The sequence below is a fragment of the Rutilus rutilus genome (assembly GCF_951802725.1).
Source record: "Rutilus rutilus genome assembly, chromosome: 17".
Lineage (NCBI taxonomy): Eukaryota > Metazoa > Chordata > Actinopteri > Cypriniformes > Leuciscidae > Rutilus > Rutilus rutilus.
The window spans coordinates 33,266,127-33,286,975 of NC_140230.1; the positions used below are offsets into that span (position 1 = coordinate 33,266,127).

Sequence of the window (20,849 nt, forward strand, 5' to 3'; positions counted from 1 at the left end):
GTTTAGCATTAGCTTTTTTTAGTGCACTTTCTCCTTTTATATTTGATATTTTTGTAGCCTTTCTGTAATATTAACTTTATTGGTCTTTAGAATCTTGAAAATGCATGGAAAATATGTTCAGATAAACAATGAATTTATCACATCACTAAAACAAAAACAAGTAAAGTTGAAATAAACGTCTAGATTTACAGTGTTGCTGAATGTTCAAAGACATGCATTTTCATGTTTCATATCGTTTCATACCTGCTCATTAAAGTCGACATGAAACGGCATTGGCGATACATTTTACTTTTCGTATCGTGACATCGTGACAAATCTCAGTCTGTTTCTCGAACAAAGCATCATACGATTTAAAAAGACACATTAATGATTTATAAAATCATCATTTTTGCAGATCGACAGACGTGTTCACAATGAATTATTGCTATGAACAGCATGAATGTACTGAATGTCTCATTGTGTTATGCAAGTTTGGAACGACGCACATAAATGACAGAATTATTAATCTACAGGTGGCAAGTTTTTCTTGCAATAACATTGAATTTGACTGGCCATCGAGTTCATGTGGAGAGAATGCTGTTAATTGGACGAACCCCTGCAGACACACGGGTCAAACACACACACACGGGTCACACACACACACACGGGTCACACACACGGGTCACGGTTTGCGCTCGCTTCGGCTGATCTGCTGTGGCATTTTGAGCCTGTTATTCCCATTCAATTTGAGCTTGATCAAAGCAACACGTTTTGAAATTCCTACCAGGAATGTCATGCAAAAACATGTTCCGGTCAATGCGGATAAAACTAGTTTTGAGTGACTAAAACTGACTTCGTAATAACTTTAATAACAATAATACACATCATTTTAACGTTCTCCGCCCAAGCAGGAGCCAGACATGAGGAGAACATCCCGCAGTGAAGATGCAGAGGGGTCGGATGAAGCGCACAGCAAACGTAAGGCATCGTTGATCCTTCACTCGTGAGAGAAACACAGATATGGCACAGCGCTTCAGTGATGGGACGGTCCTGCTGTAAACTCCTTTGGACAGTGAGACGCTTGCGGTCCCAAGTTAAAGATTCGTACGAATCAGTCTCGATTACAAGCAGAATCAGTTCGTTCAGCTGAATCACTTTAATAAACAGTTCATTCGTAAAAGCTCCCAGATCTCAAGACTGAGGAAGACCATGATATTGAAGGCGAGGATAAAACGAGTCCACTTAACCGCATATGAAGTCTGGGTCCGTCTCAAATTCACTACAAAAATGCTGCAGCTGCCGTGATGCAAAATGCTGTTTGTCTTGTTTTCTAGTAAAAAATTTATAAATTATAAAGCACTCTTAAAAAAAAAAAAAAAAAAAAATTCAGAATGCAGAAATCCTGTAATGCAGAATTGAAGATATTAAGATTTGTTTTCAAAAATATATTTTAAATTACATTGATTTTTTTCTTGTTTCAAACTTTTTTTTTGCTTAAAACAGGAGAAAAAAAATTTGCTAACCGGATAAGAAAAAATAATTTAGCATAAAATATATTCGCTGAGATCAAAACTTGTACAATAAGGTTCGGTTTGTTTGCGTCAAACTAAAAATGAACAATATTGTACTGCATTTAATATAGATAATAAGGAAGTAATATTAAATGGTGATTCATGTTTAATTTATAACAGTGCATATGTATATTAAAAATGTGTATGCAGAAATTAATGCTATAAACTTGTTCATTGTTAGTTCATGCTAGCAGTTGCATTAGCCAATGCTAACATACAGAACCTTAAAAGTTATTACCTTAACATTTCTTGTAAAACTTTACACTAAGGTTTAATTTGTTTATATTAGTTCATATATTAACCAACATGAACTAACAGTGAGCAATATTTTGCACAACTAACTTTGGATTTAAAAAATGCATTAAATGTTGAAATTAACAATAAGATTAATATTTTAATAATAAGCTAGATAGATTAATAGTAAGTGTTCGTTGTAGTTAACTAATGTTAACAAATCAAACCTTATTGTGAAGTGTTACCAATGTATCTTATTGAACACGTACCTTTATTAGAAAACAAGACAATGATTTTGGTGTGACGGCAGATGCGATATAAATGCGTTTGGTTTTCCACAAACAGTCCGAGAGCTGCGACTTGTGAGCGCCGGTGGAATATCGGCAGGCGTGTGCGATTAGACACGGGCGTCTATGAAAACACGCCGTCGGGACGTGTGAACCACGAGGACGGGGCCGAGGGCCTCATGGTCAAGTCTAAGGTGCTTGATTTTGCGCCTGTAAAGCTGCCTATATGTAAGATGGAATTATGGGATCTCTGTTGAGATGGTCCCGGGTGATACGATCCTCGTGTGGAGAGCAGCGCGTGCGTTCGGTCCCGTCCGGCCCCAGGCCTTCGTCCTCTTCCTCAGTACAGGCTCCAGGCCCGGTGAAGCTGAGAGTAAGACAGGACTGAGGATGAGGAGGAGGAGGATGAAGACTCGATGGGACCAAGCTGCTTCCCACACACGCAGGTTCAGTCCATCTTCTCCTTCTGCACCAGTTTGGGCGCGTCCACAAAGTCCCGGCCGTTGAAGAGGATCACGCCGCCGGTCACGACGCTCGCCAAACCCCAGAACAACACGTACGCCAGAGTCTCCGTCCAGGTGTCGCCTGGGTAACAGAAGGAGAATGAGCAACCGTTTACACAGGCACTGATATTAATTTCAAATAGTACAATATTACTATTAAGGCAAAAAAAAAAAAGTTAACTAATAGATATCGTCATGTTGATTAATTAGGCAAGGCAAGGCAAGTTTATTACAATAAGAATTGCACAAAAAAAGAATTGCATTGAAAGTTTTCTGAAAAGTTGTGTTGAAATATGCAAATTAGGCATTATCTAATTAAATATGCACATATTTGCATATATTTCCAGAACAGAAATCTTAACACTGGATAAACCCAGGATCACAATCTTGTTGACAAAGGTTTTTACAGAGGGGATTCTGGATCTCTCATAAATCCATGTCACCATGTTATTTATTAGGAAGAAAATGTTATTATATATATATATATATAGATCAGGTAAATGATATATAAATAAAACTGTAAAGTTTGGTGTGTGTAAAGCTGGTGAAGTGGAGATTTCTGACTAGGTGCAGGAGAAAAACTCACTGATAAGTATATCAAAGATATGTATTGTCATTGAAATCTACAGATGGAAAGTGCAATAAAATAAACACTTAAATCTCCTTTCCATTATTCTGAAAGACGACGTGTTTTGGAAGCAAAATAGTCCAAAATTTACCAGTGCATGAAAAAAACATGGTTTGGACTGTAATGCCTTGCCTTAATATTAATGCTAATATTGATATTAATAATAATATCAGCATTAATATTAATGTTAATCAGTGTCTTACCAGCCATAAGGAGACATATGATGCACATTGAGAAAGCAACCACCATGATGATCGGCAACTGAAAGTGAAAAAAAATCATTTTTAGCCTTTTGACAATATTAATCTCAAGCTCCATATCAAGGCCAAAAATAATACTGATTCAAAATGTTTAAATTCGAGAAGAAATGAAAGTAGCGACATATATATATTTTTTCATATTGTCATGTACATTGTAGTGTAATGGATTATTGAAAAAAAATAAAAAAATAAATGTAGGTCGGGTCTTGATTGGATGTTGAGATGTGGGCGTGACACTCAAAAATGGAGTCTCAGCGGATTGTAAAAAAGGGGCGGGGTTTAATGATCCTGCATTCAATTATGCAGTTATACTCTGCTGCTGAAAACAAATAAAGAGACCTAAAGACAAGCAGGACAAAGGCCAAATGTAGTTTCCTCTGGGTTCAGAGCTTCTTACCGTGAGGAACTTCCAGTCTTTGGGCTCATGTAGAGGAGTGTTTATATCTGCCTCTTCCACAGCATAGTTCCCCAAGAACAGGTCAATGGAGTCCTGGAGCAAAAAAAAAAAAAATATTCCCAGCATGAATTCTTGCACTTTACAGATCAGTGTAAAATTCCTTTTCCAAAAATTATGATTTTATAAATCATTAATAGGATTCATGTGTGTTTTGAAGTCATGTGATGCTTTGTTCGAGAAACAGACTGAAATCTACAGACACAGCAAAGAAATTAAACACACAACACGTCTTTTTTGCATTTGCTACTGATTTACACTAGACAAGGGTTTTCCAAGCTGAGATGATTCATGAGATGATAAAAATGATTATTCATTATTTATTCAAATAATTTTAATAATTAATAAAATAAATTAATTAAATCATAAAATTGTAAAAAAAAAAAAAGTAAGCATAATAAAACAATTACAAAAAAATTCATTACAGCATGTTGTATGAATATCTGAACACAGAATATATATAAAAAGAAAGAGCAGAGCCGCTGCTTTAAAAAATATTCTAGTTTCATGCATTTTTTTTTAATCAACACTTGAATGTTCCATGAAAAAAAGCAAAATTTTGAACAAAACTGAGAAAATCACGTTTTTGTCAAAGACTTTGTCTGGATGGGATTGAGAACGATGATCAAAACACAGATGAAGCAGATTGAGTCCATCAACACCCCTAAAGCTTCACAGTCTATACTCTTCCTGGCTCGACATTACATTCGCTAACGTTACGCAGTTTTGATTTAAATGCTGTTGGATGTTTGATGATCACGTTAGCTTCCATCAGCTTGTTTTTGTTGCTTTTTCACTTGCGTTTTGATCCAGAGATTCTGTACTCTTTCAGAAGGGTGTGTATTACCGTATAACAGTGAAAACATGGATTGCTGGGAAAACTTGTCAACGGCGGGGAAGCGTTGTGTCATAAATGACGAAAAATCTTGTCAATGGTGGGGAAAGAGCTAACAGATTCTACTGAATCCATAAACTATACATTTTTAAATGTTAAAATACTATTTAAAATGTGTTTAAGACAAATTAAGGAACAACGGTGTGTCACAATGTGAGGCTCACCTGTCTGAACCCATCCGAGAAGTTGTTCTTGTAGTATCTGATCATGGAGTTCCACCCGTCCATCAGCAAACCCCACTGGGTTCTCTTTCCCGTCCTGAGGACACAGAGAACCAATCATCTTCTACAATCCATCTAAACATTTACTCTGAGACACAAGCAGAGCAGAAGACGGTCCTTCTTACCGTGTGAAATCGGTCTTCAGGGCTCCTGTGCCGGCGTACTGTTTGGCACACGCATTGGCGTTATCCGCCCATGCTGCAGGGAATAAAAACAAAGAGAGCAATAATAGAAAGGGTATGAATGAGACAGTCTCACATAGCCAGAATATTGAATATCAGCTTAAGGTTTGCTTACCATTCTTGTATATTTTTTCAAAATCCGCCTGGTCTTCGATCCGCTGCCCCACATGTAAAACTCCCATCCTCTACATATAAACAAGACATAAAATATGAGGAAACCTCACAGCTAACAGACAGGAACTAAAAGCTTATCTAGCTCTTATCAATAGCCGCTTTCCGACCAAGTAGTTACAGGAACTTAGTTATAGGAACTGTCCACTTCTAAACAGTTCTATGAACTACTCTCCCTCAAACTCGGTTTTGCTGTTTGCGTTCGCACTGGCCAAGTGGCCACAGGAACTGGTAGGAGGGGTAAGGGAGTGACGCAAGCACGGTGACTTTTATTTTGACGGAGCGACGGACCTTTATTTTGACGGCGCTGAGAACGCCAGAGCAAACAATGCTCGCATTCTCTGTGTTCATTAGTTAGCGATCTGTCTAACAGTACTGTTTAACATGTTATTAGATAGAATTGTTATAGAAAGTACTATAACAGTACTATTATTACTAGTACTAGTGTTATAGAAAGTACTATTGTTATAGAAAAAGGTTATTAGCCTATGCCGTGTGGTTGATGTCCAGTGTTGCTAGCTGAGCAGAAATACATAATCATGTTGGACTTGGTCCCCTCAAAGTTGCGTTGGATTTTCTCTTCAGCATAAAGGTTTAGAGGCCCATCTATCACTGTTTTCAATGTTTGTATCTAGTTTCTGAAGTAAATATATAGGCTATAATCTGTGTGTTTACATATAGCTGTTTTAAAAATGGCAGGTGCTGGTGTTTTGCGTGCGTTCGGTCATCAGCGTACACTAACGTCACGGGTAGTTCCTATAGTGCTGGTTTAGACCCTACTCTGAAGTAGGAGCTAAATTATGGCGCTTTTCCATTAACAGTACCAGCTCGACTCGACTCGCCTCGCCTCGCCTCAGCTCGGCTCGGCTCGCTTTTCGCTCCGTTTTCCATTGCAGATAGTACCTCCACAATAGTACCTGGTCGTCATAGCGACACCGCAGGAAACTGCCGTGACTTAATCTTTTACGCGAGACGCGCGAGACACACCCGCTACCTACACACACAGGACAATGGAGGAAATTGAGTGTATGCTGTTTTTGGATGTTTTTGTTTTTGTTTTTGCTGTTTTTTATTCAGGATACTGCGTCTGGCGCGTGCAATGATGACGCAGTGAATAGTGACGATTCTCTCTGACCAATCAGCAGTCTGCCATGATTTCACGTCACATTTTAGTATCGCCTCAGCTCGCCTCAGCCCGCTTAGAACCGCGCCGGAGGTGGTACGAAAAAAAGTACCTGGAAGCAGGTACAGGTACAACTTTTACACAGTGGAAAACCAAACAGAGCCGAGTCGAGTCGAGCCGAGCCGAGCCGAGCTGGTACTGTGTAGTGGAAAAGCGCCATTAGTTCCTGCAAATGGAGTTCCTAGAACTAAAGTCGTTCCTAGTCGGCGTGTTCGCACCGCAGGAACATACGGGTACTTTAGCCAATAGTTCTAGGAACTGTGAAAAGGTTCCTCCGGTCGGAAAACGGCTTATTTTCGCACCGGATAGTTCTAGGAACTAGACATCAGGGTGGTTCCCCGGGAACGTTTTCTGGTTGCATTCGCATCGCCAGTAGGGACTCTGAAGTGACGTAAGCCACGCTTGTTGCTGTGACTTTTATTTTGACGGCACACCTTTATTTTGACGGCGCTGAGAACGCCAGAGCCTGAGCAAACAGTGCTCGCATTCTCCGTGTTCATTAGTTTACGATCTGTCTAACACTCCTGTCTAATATGTTATTAGATAGAACTATTATACATAGACAGTAATGAAAAGTTAGTAGCGTATGCCGTGTGGCTGATGTCCAGTGTCGCTAGCTGAGCAGAAATACATAATCATGTTTCGCTTGGTCCCCTTAAAGTTGCGTTGGATTTTCTCCTCAGCGTAAAGGTTAAGAGGCCCATCTATCACTGTTTTCCATGTTCGTAGAGTTAGTTTGTGGAGTAAAAATATAGGCTGTAATCTGTGTGTTTTCACAGCCTTTTTAAAAATGGCAGGTGCTGGTGCTTCGCGTGCGTTCAGCCAATCAGCGAACACTAACGTCACGGATAGTTCCTATAATGCTGGTTTAGACCCTACCCTGAAGTAGGAGCTAAATAAGTTCCTCCAAAATAGTTACTAGAACTAAAATAGTTCCTAGTTCCTGCGGTGCACACGCAAAAAGGTTCCTCTGGTGCGAAAGCCCCTTATGTTTGTGTACTCCTAAAAGATGATTTTGTCAGCTCATATAAGACACTACACACATTTCAAACAGTCTCCGTACAGTCTTTGTCTTCTGGCAAAACGGACCGCAAATAATGACTCATCTTTTGACGTAGGCCTGGGCAATATAGCTAAAATGTCCCTATATATTTCCATAACTTGGTGATATTCGCTATATATATATATAATCGTGTACATCACACACCCTTAATTCAACGTGAATGACAGTCCCATGGAGGATAATAAGTAGTCTCATCACACACACCTCTAACTGTGACTGCAGCGAGCGGCGGGCCAGCAGACTCTGGATGACGTTGGTTCGATCCAGACAGTCCATGCAATTGCTTCGGAACGTCCCGTCCTGCTGCTTTTGGACCGATCCGTCTGAATCCACCAGGAAGTAGCTGTTGAAAAAATAAACAAATAAGAGCATTCAAATTATGCCCAGGAGCATCAGATGATAACAGATAAAACTCTTTTTGCATGCAAACACCTCATACCCAAACTCATCCTGCATTTCCGCCACCGTGTCCACCAGGATCTGCAGGCGATGCCACCTCATACGGCTGCACTCCATGTGAAAGTCAAACGCGATGTACCTGCAGATGAACACAGTCTGAGTTCGCCATTTGTGGATGTGTATCAGTGCTTTATGAGATTTTCTTATCGACTCACTTGATCATGCCGTTGCCCAGACTGTCCACCATCTTTGCAAAGGCTTGTTCCAGCGGCTTTTCGGAGCCTTTCTGATTTACCTGGAGAATAAAAAGAAATCTTAATGAGATACTTCTAGCCTGGGAGCGACACCTCAGTGTAAACGGAGCAAATACAGGCAACGTACCAGGTTCAGAATCACTTGTTTGCCGTACGTGATGATCTGAGAGTCGAAGTGTCTCTGGAAACCATCCAGCTGTGAGAAGAGAAGAGAAGCGGCACACAAACGGAGACGCACAATAATGGCAGACTGATTAATTTAAGCAATTTAAAATGATTTATCTACTTATAAATACTTTTATCTTTCTTTCTTTATCTAGAATAAAATTTTGTTGTTTTTTTTAAATAAAGTTTAAAATAGCACTTTATAATTGATTAAAAAAAAGTTTAAAATAAACAATGAGTTCATATATATATATTAACCTTAGTTATTATTAATTGCAACATTTACGAACACATTTTTAAAATCATGAACATATTTATTTGCACTGACTCCAACAAAACGAAGAAAGAAGAATAAAGAAAGCATCTCACATGATTGATGCTTTTGCTGATCTGTGGTTTTGGTTTGTACTTGAGGTTCGGTCTCTGAGACCAGTAGAACGGGATGGAGCCTCGAGTCTGTGGACAAAGACAACAGAGATTTAACTTTGTCCTATAAGAAATGTTGGGATTCTTGCTCATTAAATGACATTGAAAACTAGCAACCAGCATTCAGAGTGGAGACAAATTCAAGAAAAATAAAACAAGAGCAGAGCAACATTCCGGTAAGTTTCCTCTCCCGACTGTGGGAAAAGGAAACACGAGGGTCTAAATCTGTAAGTATCGTGACATTAAACGGCTGCCCTCGAGCTGTGGTTACAAGCATAGTTTCTTGTTTGCATGAAATGTGGACTTAATAAATTCTTGTAGTGGAGCAAAATAAGCAAGCTTAGCTGACATTCAGTCTTTTATTTAGAATACATACAAATGTAATTTACATCTTTTAGTTAGTCAAGAGATTTAAAGCGTTGTTTTTTAAGAGTGCGCATGTGCGAACGTGCTCTACTACATAAGAACGAGCCTATGATTGAATCTGGAAATAAAGCAAAATAACTGAGAAAAATGAGAAATAGTCCTCAGATGTCATGTCCGTAATTTATAGCAATATGTCTAGTATTAATTATGACCGCCGCTAGCGTAGCTAGCGAAAGCGGTCATATAGGGATTGTCAAAGTTTTTTTTTTTTCGTCATCTACTGAATTTTTCGTCAACGATACCAGGGACACCGAAACACCGGGGAACATGAAATTTGGTGGGCATGTAGCCCCACTAGACTTTTACGGAAAAATTTCGTTTGGTCCCCGGGGGCCACTCCCTCCCCGCGCTGGGCCCCCCCAAACCCAAAAAATGCAGTTTTTCCTAAATAACTACCTGAACCGTGGCACCGAGGATGAAGAAATTTTTATGGTATGTTGCTCTTAAGGGCCCACATCAACCTAGCCCATAATCACTCATTTGTGATTTGCGCCCCTCCCATAAAAAATGAAAATGCAATATTATTCTGCTTTAATCGCCCCTATCTTCAGTTGAGATGTTCAGAACTGCACCATATTTCATGTGTATGATTAACTTGACATCCTCTGGGGGTATGCTAAGTTTCGTAGAATTTCATCCATGGGGGGGTATAAAATAAATTTATGTGCACATTTAGTGACTGTACACTCATCGGCCTGTAGATGGTGGTGTTGAGCGAAGGGTTGCTGTTCTGCTAACTTATTTGTCCCGTGCGTGACCTCCCGTGTCCCGTTTTTTGACAAGCTGATAAACCACTGACTGATACAACAGCAACAGCAGCAGTGCTGACCACAACACTTGAGAATGATCACCGACACCTGTCATCATCCAATCACAGCTTTTTTTAATCACTGTTTTGAGACAAATCATTGTTTGATTTGCGAACATCCTCTGCCGTCTGGTCGCTTCCGCTTCAAGCCGGACTCGTCTCGCGCTAACGGTAATTTCCTTTCACTGTCCACGTTTTGATTTCGGCTAATCAATTTTGGTGAATGCAAACAACGTGATTATTGTTCATGAGTCTAACATCCAGCCACGCAAGAAAACATGTAATCTACCTGAGGGAATAATATGCTCAAAAAACATTTCTGATTATTATTAATGTTTTAAAGCTTTTAGAAAGTACATAGAAAGCTTTTGTAACATTATCTTAACTGTCACTTTTGATTAATGTAATGCATCCTTGCTGAATAAAAGTAGGCAATTACTTACTTTATTTTTTTTCCCAAAAAATCATCTTACTAACCCCAAACTTTTGAACTGTAAGCCTAGTGTATAATGTTAAAAAAGCTTTCTATTTTAGATAAATGCTGTTATTTTGAACTATGGTTTGTTTGTAATGTGACTTTTTTCATGTATGACATTAAAATTATTTTTAGAATTAAATACATAAATAGGTTAAGCAATACAAATGTGTTTATGTCTGATAACCTTTTAAACACAAACTTAACTGCAGATACTGAAATGACGTACACTGTGTGATACAGTACAAATATTTTGAGTGTCCCTCATTTTCCTATAAATAACCACGATTGTCCCGCATTTTCCTTTTCTGAAGTTGGCAACCCTAACTGTCACACACACACATGCAGGAATACAAACAAACGCAAGCATGCACACACACTGACATCCACACACATACAAATCCACATGCACAGACACACACACACAAACGCGCACACACATGTATGCACGCATACATACACGCACAGACACACACACACACAGACACACACATACACACAGACAGACATGCACATACTACTACTTTTTTTAGGTATATACATAAACACGCAATACAGCCAAATTGCTCCACGTCATTTATTTTTGTGGAAAGCCAGTGCAGGCCTGAGCGGCGGTCATATTTTGTACCGCCATGTGGTACATCTAGTTTGATCTCAAACAGATACATTAAAATAAGTTATTACTCCAACAGGTGCGTGACATCATTAAACAACGTGGTTGAATGACCAATTTGCGACAATATGGTTTCGGGAAACAGTCGTGACTAGCTAGTTGATTTCTTCAACGATGCATCGTACTATGGTAGTTAACCAGCGAGTTAACGTCGTTGTACGGGAAACGCACCCCTGGATGAGGGATTATAAAGGGATCCCTCAATAAAGGGATTAGCATAACAGCATGAAAGCTGATATTTGGATGCTTACATTTCAGAGGCTTACCTGAACAAATGATGCTTTTCCTCCATTATACTGAACAATCTGTTCCGTCTCAACAAAGTTGGCCGCGTGACCCTCAGAGTCGATACCTGGAAGAGGAAGAGAGCATTTAGTAGCATATAAATCAAAAACAGCCACCGTCTCAAACCGCACAAGCGTACCTCTGACGTAATAGCGGACACCAGCGCGGAAGCAGCTCCTCCTGGAAACGATGATCCAGTCAAAGATTTTGCCGTTGATGCAGCACGACTTCATAGTGATGACTGTGAGCGGAGATTAAGGACTATATATATATCTGTCTGAGAGCGCATGGACAGTGACATATGAAGACATTATATTGTTCATACATGCAAGACATTTAAGGCCCAAAATAAACTCTGAAAGTGAACACAGACACTTCTAATTTCACACATCGATGTGGAATGAAATGTGTCAGAGATGACAAACGTTTGTCTGGTTAAAGGATACAGCCATGAACAACCGGGTAGACGAATTTGTGTAGCTGTAAGAGAAAACACAACGTCAAAAAGAACCAGGAAACATAATTCATTCTTTAGATAAAGATTTTTGGTAACACTTTATTTTACAGTGTCCTTGTTACATATGTTACATGTACTTACCATAGTAATAACAGTAAATTATGCATAATTACATGCAATTAACCCTCAACCTAATCCTACCCTAACCCTATAGTAAGTACATGTAGTTGCTTAATATTACTCAGTACTTAAATATATAATTACACTGTAACAATGACACCTTAAAATAAAGTGTAACCAGATTTTTCTACATATAATCAGGCCCAGAGACATGTGGTGCTCCTTTAGACACAATGTCTAAATGAGTTCCTCTTAAAATAGTAGCTCGACCTAAAACAATCTTGCGTTTACCTCAGGCTGTGCCATGAATTCTCTGAGAAGGTGACCGTTCCACACGAATCTCTGATCCGCCTGTATAAAACAATTTTAAGAGGCTATAATAACAGTTATACCTCATGAAAGCACCATATTCTAAAAGAGGTCAAGAAAAAACATGAAATAAAAACAGTAACACTTTACAATAAGGTTCCATTTGTTAACATTAGTTAACATGAACTCACAATGAAATGAAAGGTTAATTTTAACATTAACAACTAATATATAATTAAAAATCAAAAGTTGTATCTGTTAATAATATTTAATGGAACTGAGCTAACATGAACAATGATCAGTAACTACTGTAATAAATGCTGTAACAAATGTATTGCTCATTCTTATTTATTGTTAGTTTTATCCTACGTTAACTAATTGAACCTTATTGTAAAGTGTTACCATAAACACATCATGATAAGACTTCTTTAAGCAATGAACATTACAGAATTGTGATGTTACATGATAGATATGTTCATAACTTAACAGGGGCTTCATAGAGACAGGAACTAAACTGACTAAACTAAACTAAAATATGTGACCCTGAATCACAAAACCTGTCATAAGTCGCACGGGTATATTTGTGGCAATAATACATTATATGGGTCAAAATTATAGATTTTTCTTTTATGCCAAAAATCATTAGAATATTAAGTAAAGATCATGTTCCATAAAGATATTTTGTACATTTCCTACCATAAATATATGAAAAACTCATTTTTGTGAGTGAATGCAGCACAATTGGAACATAAATGGACAACTTTAAAGGAGATTTTCTCAATATTTAGATTTTTTTGCACCCTCAGATTCCAGATGCTCAATAGTTGTATCTCGGCCAAATATTGTCCTATCCTAACTAACCATACATCAATAGAAAGCTTATTTATCCAGTTTTCAGTTGATGTATGAATCTCAATTTCAAAAAAAGTGACCCATGTGACTGGTTTTGTGGTCCAGGGTCACATATGAGAAAAATTATGTTTATTGAACTTTTAGAAGCATGAAAACCTATTGCAGTAGACCCCAAAACCAAAATCAAGACTTTGAAAAAGGTTCCCTTTAAAATGAATTGTTTGTCTTGTTGTATTTGAGGCTTGAGTTTGTCTTGAGGCTTGTTGTATTCCTCATTTGTATGCCACCTTAGATTAAAGTGTCTGCTAAACGCATGTAAACGCTGGAACTGAGCATCTCTCTCACCCGCTCCAGTAAGGTCATCTCCTGAAACTCTGGGCTGGTGTTGGCCAGGCGCTGCAGCGTGTGCGTCAGGTCATAGTCCGTGGCAAAGTAGAAACCGTCTGTATTCAGGACGCTGTTGATCATGGACAGGAAGGCTTTGTCGTCTTGCATCTGGAAGATCCATAGAAACATTATTAGTTTCGATAAGACAACGTTTCTAAGTTAGGCTGCATTTAGGGAATGTTTTGAGAAAGCAGCCCAACTGACTTGAATAATGTTTTATTTCTGCTGACTAAAAGTGTGCACACATAAAGGCCCCTCACTAATAAATTGAGTTATTTTTCACTGCTTATTGCGCTTAAACGGTCAAAAACTCACAAAATAATGTCAAAATGCCGGTCTTGGCGACTATTTATGTAAACACAGTCTATGTTTTAAATGAATGTAAACAGTTGAGAAAGAAAATGCATGTGTAACAGAATAATTGGTCAGTGCATCAGGCGTTAAAGTGACAGCAGCCTAATATACCTGCTGCCAAATTACGAGATAATATTAAAAAATATCTATATAGCAGTTTTTCCCCATGGTATCAATGTCAAAATTGTGGCCAGTGAAAATACTGAATGGCAAGTAACTTTGGTCAACCATTAGCCACAGTGGCTGGTGAGCAAAAAAGGTCATGTCAAGCCCTACTAATAGTGGTTCGTTTGGTTGGTTTGTTTTAATGAACAAGTTCAGGTGTTCATTTTTGTTTATATATTAGGGCTGTCAAATCGATTAATTGCATCTAACATACATTATATATATATATATATATATATATATATATATATGTACACACTCACACATGTATGCAATTAACCGATTATATATATATACTGTATATACATATTTCTAAATTGAAATATTTCATTTTTTTGTATATTGTGAAAATGAAATAATGTTCTTGGCAAGAGCGAGTTATACAAATCTAAACACATTTGCATTTTTATATATTTTTCGTTATTTTATGTTTAACAAAATTTATTTTGAAATTATTAAGAAACATTCTAAGAAAATATATATATATATATATCAAGCATTTCACAGCATACATATTAAATATATCTGGGCCAGAACACAAATGTGTTCACAACAGTCCCTGCTGCTGTTTTATTGTATTCAGTGTTTTTTTTTTACATTAGTTGTCTTCAGTGTCAATGAACATGTTAAAAGTGTGACTTTTACAAGTGTGACTTCTTCAAAACAAAATTCAATGTCACATTGTTTCTCTAGTGAATTTTGGTTGATTTATTTGACACACTAAACTGTAAAAGGGTGAATCTCACAAAAACTGTCGAAAACATGGGCACACATTCAAATAGTATTTTGCTTAAATAAAAAGAAGCCTGTTTAAAGAACACATTATGCATTATATTAATATAATATCATTTTTGTTTTGTTTTTATTGTTGGGGAAAAATGTGACCTGGATAACTTTTCTTGAGAAAAGGCAGCAAAAGTATACACGCTCCAAATTTAAAGCAAAACAAAAATATCTTGGCTATAAATACATTTTGAAGAATTCAGTGGTTCAAGATCATGGTTTGGTTCTGTTTAAATAGAGAGATGCTCAAAAGTCCCATAAATATTGTGGGCAAAAATCCAGTCAAAATAATAACTTCCCTGCGGTGACAGAAGAAGAGAATTCTACGCATGCTTCTGGAAAACGACCCAACCTGATTATCAGTCAGATGCAGGACAGTCTTCTTGTATGAAATGATGTCAAAGTCAGCCGCTTTCCAGACCGCGTGGCCAAACAGGTCACCCACTTTCTTCTTCTTTGTAATGACGATGAGATACATGCCTGAAAAAAACAGAGAGAGCAGGGCTCAGCATCATTCAGAATGAGAGTTCAGAATGCATTTTAAGGTGCAATAAAGTCTAATTTCTTCACATTAGTACATGCATTAGCTAACATCAACGAACAATGAGCAATATATTTTAAAGGGGTCATCAGATGCAAAATTCACTTTTATATGGTGTCTTTGCAGTGTGTGGACACAACCACCATACAATGAAAAAATATACATTCACTCCCTTTTTTTAATCCTCAAAAGGCCTAAACACTCGGATTTTCTGATCCAAACGGCTTGATTATTGGCTCCGCCCACGACTGTCCCGTATTAGCATATTTCCGCCCTCAGCCATTTGTATACTGTCTGCCATGGCAGCACTTTACGTGTCTTGTGTCGACACGCCCCAATGGAAGAGAGGGGTGGGGTGAGCAGTTGCTCATTATCATTTAAAGAGACATGCACTGAAACGGGTCGTTGTGAACAGAGCAAAACCATGGTTTACACAACCATTGAGGAATTTTAACCAAAGTATGTTACAAACTTTACATGAAGAACCTAAAGAATCATACCAATTTGTGGAAAATGGGCATCCGATGACCCCTTTAAAGCAGTTAATAATGTTTCTTAATGTTAGTAAAAATCTAATTGTTTGTTCATGTTAGTTTACAGTGCATTAACTAATGTTAACATATTCAACTGATGTTTTATTAAATGTGGAATTTAAAGGGATAGTTCACCCTAAAATGAAAAACAAGTCATAAATTACTCACCCTGTTGTTGCTCTAATGCCGTTTGTCCTTCTTTCTTTTTTTATGGAGCACAAAAGGAGAATTTTTTTAAATGTCCCGCTCACACTTGTCCATACAATGGCAGTGAACAGCGACCAGCATCAAGTAAAAAAAAAAAAAAGATGCAGAAGTATCACAGAATGATCCCGTGCCGTACATTACAAGTGTTCTGGGGTGTACGATATGAAATTGAATTTATTTTATAAAAATCCTGACCTTGGCCATTGGTCTGAGCACAGCTACATGACGTGCATGTTTCGCAAAACTATTAGCGCAGCAGTTCACTCTGTCTCACCCAGAAAAAGCACACAGTGTGAGAAATCAAGATGAACAAAAAACACGACGCGAAACACAACGCCTAGAAGAATCTATGGAAGCTTGTTTCCGCCACAAAATAAAAATAAATAAATGATAATTGCGACTTTTTATCTCACAATTGCGAGTTTACATCTCGCAATTCTGACTTTAATTCTCAGAATTGCGAGATACAAAGTCAGAATTGCGTGAAATAAAGTCGCAATTGCGTGTTATAAAGTCAGAATTGCGTGTTATAAAGTCAGAATTGCGAAAAATAAAGTCAGAATTGCGTGAAATAAAGTCACAATTGCGTGTTATAAAGTCAGAATTGCGAGATATAAAGTCAGAATTGCGTGAAATAAAGTCGCAATTGCGTCTTATAAAGTCAGAATTCTGACTTTTTCTCGCAATTGCGACTTTATATCATGCAATTCTGACTTTATATCTCCCAATTGCGTATTATAAAGTCAGAATTGCGTGATATAAAGTCGCAATTGCGAGAAAAAGTCAGAATTCTGACTTTATAAGACGCAATTGCGACTTTATTTCACGCAATTCTGACTTTATATCTTGCAATTCTGACTTTATAACACGCAATTGTGACTTTATTTCACGCAATTCTGACTTTATATTTCGCAATTCTGACTTTATAACACGCAATTGCGACTTTATTTCACGCAATTCTGACTTTATATCTCAAAATTCTGAGAAATAAAGTCAGAATTGCGAGATGTAAACTCGCAATTGTGAGATAAAAAGTCGCAATTATCTCTTAAAATGTTTTATTCTGTGGCGGAAACAAGCATCCATAAGAATCAGTGTATTTTCTTCACAGAGTTAAATATCTCCGGACCGGAACTCCGTTTGTCTGATGACAGTTACGATACACGATAACTTCTAGTTACGGCGAATATATTCACCTCTGAGAAGAAGGTACGCGTGTTTCTTAATCCTGATTTTGCATGCTTTTTCTGGGCGAGACGGAGTGAACTACGGCGCTAACAGAGTCACACGAACGTTTCAGCTCAGCACAGAAGACCAAAGGCCGAGGTCAAGATTTTCGTTAAATAATACATTCAATTTCATATCGTACACCCCAGAACACTTGAAATATACGGCATGTGTCGTATGGGATCATTCTGTGATACTTCTGCATCAGTCTGTGATACCAGCTTGATGCTGGTCGCTATTCGCCGCCATTATATGGACGAGCGCGAACAGGACATTTATTTTTTAATTCTCCTTTTGTGGTCCATAAAAGAAAGAAGGGCAAACGGCATTAGAGCAACAACAGGGTGAGTAATTTATGACTCACAATTCATTTTCAGAGATCGTACCTGCCACCAGCCGTATGGTTCCCATGATGCCACATATTGGTCGTGTTACCGCTGAAGGAGGGACGTCCTTCCTCACTGAAAGAGAGACATCATTTTAAGGTTATCTGTCCATATCAGTGTTTTTTTTATTTGTTATATTATAGGAAAAATATTATATATTTTTTAATTATATTATTAAATTGATTGGAGAGTGTAGCTTTTCATTTCTTAAACAAGCATGTACAAAGATCATCATCATGGCCATATTCCAGGATGACAATGTCAAGATGCATTGACCTCAAATTGATAATTGAGAAATTATGTGATGTTATTTCCATCAAGACGTGCATCAATGCAAGAGTCCAGCACTGTGTAAAGTCTCCTCCAGCACATCCCAAACACTTTCAATGAATTTAAGGTCTGAAATGATTATTCATGCTCCATCCCAACCATTCTTTCACACTTTAAGCCTGATGAATCTTGACATTGTCATCCTGGAATATGGCCATGATGTGTCTTCCTACATGGTTGTTTAAGAAATGAAAAGCTACACACTCCATCAATTAGAGTTAGAAGAACCGTTGCCAAACATATAACATGCTAGAAAATAATAATCACTGCAATAACAATCCAATCATAGACTCTTAAGCATTTGCCTATTTAAATCCAAGCAGCGACTTTTCTTTTGGCAGGGCAGTGTATATAATAACGATAATTATTATTATAATAATCAAAATATATCATTTAATATCAAAATGATATATTATTTTGATAATATTATACTGAGTATTTATCAGAAAATGATAGATATTTAACTGTGTGAACCATCGACAACCCCTGCAGAATGCATTACGATCATCTACCTCTAATCATTTACCAAATATGACTTTTCATTTGCATTCTAATTTGGGTTGAAAATTCTGCTTATGTTTAACTAAGGAATGACTCGGATGCAAATGTTCACTAACACAGATCCTAACGCTTCTGTGACCTCAAAGGAGCTTTCATCTCAAAGCATTTATGCAATAAGCACCCTCATAAAATGAGGCAAGTTACTTTTCAGCGTGTACAGATACAGACGGTGTCTGTCCTTTCATCAATTCTACACTGCAGGAGCAAAAAGTGCGTTTGAGTTGCGTTTCAAGCGTCTCTTTTGTACCTGTAAGGGTCATTTCTGTGGACACCCTGTCAATGGCGAGGACGTCTCCAACACCATCATCACAGGCTTCGATGTAGAACTTCTCAGGGGTCGTGTGCCTGTCAAAGGAGAGGAGAGTGAAGATAGTTAATGTAGTAAAATCCAGTTTAAGGAACTGGGCGAGGGCATGACACTCACTTATCATGTCTGTGTTACATTCATTTCATTCATATGCACCACTGAAATCACCAATCACATCATATTCTACATATATTTCTTTCAAAGTATGCTGCTTGGACTCATTTCTTGATATGGTTTATATTTTCATTTCTGTAAGATGTTGGCATCTGCATCATCATCAACACCAGCAATGTCAACAACAGCAACAAAATGAGGTAGCTGAATTGCAAGAGGTTCAAGCAATCTATGGCAGACCATCAATAAAACGATTTTAGTTTAACTAAATTGATTTTTCATGTGAACTGACTGGAATCTGATCACCATGATTGATGACCAGCAGCACAAGCTGTGTATCAGAACATCACGAGCTATCAACATACTAACATTTTGGGGAATAATAGTGCCTTTACATGCTGTCTAGACAAGCACTTCACTAGGATGCTGCCCAAAAATGTTGTCTAGGTAGGCAGCTCACTTAGGTTTTGAGTCACAGCCACAGACAGGGCGACTGTAGTTCACTGAACATGCAAGTCACTGCTGCTTCCTTAGACTATTTATAGACTTCACCAGATCAAAGATGACCAACGATCTCTCTTCGATTAATCTAATCGATAATCAGTTATCAATCAGAGTATCAGAGTATCAGAGTAGTGAATTTATACTCACAGATTAAAGGTGTTGTAGGTGGACGCCATTTTTCCATCAGTTCGTTCCTGACCTTCGTGACGTGTCAATACAGCAGCGGGAATCTAGCGACAGTCAGCGAACACCAACAGGAAATGAACTCTGGAGGACAGATAAAAGTCCCATTGTGTAATAAAAGTCTCAGTGTAATACAGATGAAACTCGAAGAATTAGAATATCGTGCGAAAGTTCATTTATTTCAGTAATTCAACTTAAAAGGTGAAACTAATATATTATATAGACTCATTACATGCACAGTGAGATATTTCAAGCCTTTATTTGTTATAATTTTAAAGATTATGGCTTACAGCTTATGAAAATTTTCAAAATTTCTGAGATTTGGTGTTTTCATAAGCTGTAAACCATAATCATCCCAATTATAACAAATGAAGGCTTGAAATATCTCACTTTGCATGCAATGAGTCTATATAATTTATTAGTTTCACCTTTTAAGTTGAATTACTGAAATAAATGAACTTTTGCGCAATATTCTAATTTTTCGAGTTTCACCTGTATGTTAGTTGTGGAAGAAATTGTATCTCTAAGATGTGTGACCATTATATGACAGTAAAAGAGCAAACACAAACCTTATTCTAATATGGGGTTGTATTGGAATGGTAAAGAGTGTTGGTACGTGACAGGAGGGCCTCCACTCAAGGGTAAAATATGATGAACATGTCTAAGAATGTTCCACACATGGTTGAAAATACCATCAATTTGGCCTAGAAAGATAACATTCTGGGAGTCAAGACTATAAAAAAGGAAGGATGACCTCCCTTCACTGTCACACTCTGTGTTGACTGTATGACTGCTGAACTTTTCTTGCAAGAAAATAAAACCTCATCAAAGACATTTGGAAATGTTTGTCTCTTATTCAGTGATGGAATTTTGTTTGCCACCACATTAGTATATTTTTTATATATATTTAGAGCTTCTTTTAGAACCTAATCTAAAATAAAATAGCGATAAAGATTATTAATAGTCATTTTGAGAGTGTATGATTAT

The 20,849-nt window shown here is 37.7% G+C and overlaps 1 protein-coding gene across 1 annotated transcript; it reads right to left on the minus strand.

The window, feature by feature from the left end:
* Positions 1-828: 828 nt before the first annotated feature.
* sacm1lb (SAC1 like phosphatidylinositide phosphatase b) lies at positions 829-19,908 on the minus strand. The gene is made up of 20 exons (XM_084385167.1): positions 19,827-19,908; positions 19,002-19,099; positions 17,864-17,938; positions 15,322-15,449; positions 13,626-13,775; positions 12,411-12,470; positions 11,989-12,022; positions 11,682-11,783; positions 11,524-11,609; positions 8,819-8,905; positions 8,412-8,480; positions 8,246-8,325; positions 8,071-8,169; positions 7,836-7,974; positions 5,330-5,399; positions 5,158-5,230; positions 4,976-5,069; positions 3,860-3,952; positions 3,406-3,463; positions 829-2,656 (listed from the first exon to the last, which is right to left on the minus strand). Exons 1-20 carry the CDS (start codon positions 19,853-19,855, stop codon positions 2,520-2,522), a joined length of 1,761 nt encoding a protein of 586 aa, XP_084241293.1. The 5' UTR covers positions 19,856-19,908; the 3' UTR covers positions 829-2,519.
* Between the last annotated feature and the right edge of the window lie 941 nt (positions 19,909-20,849).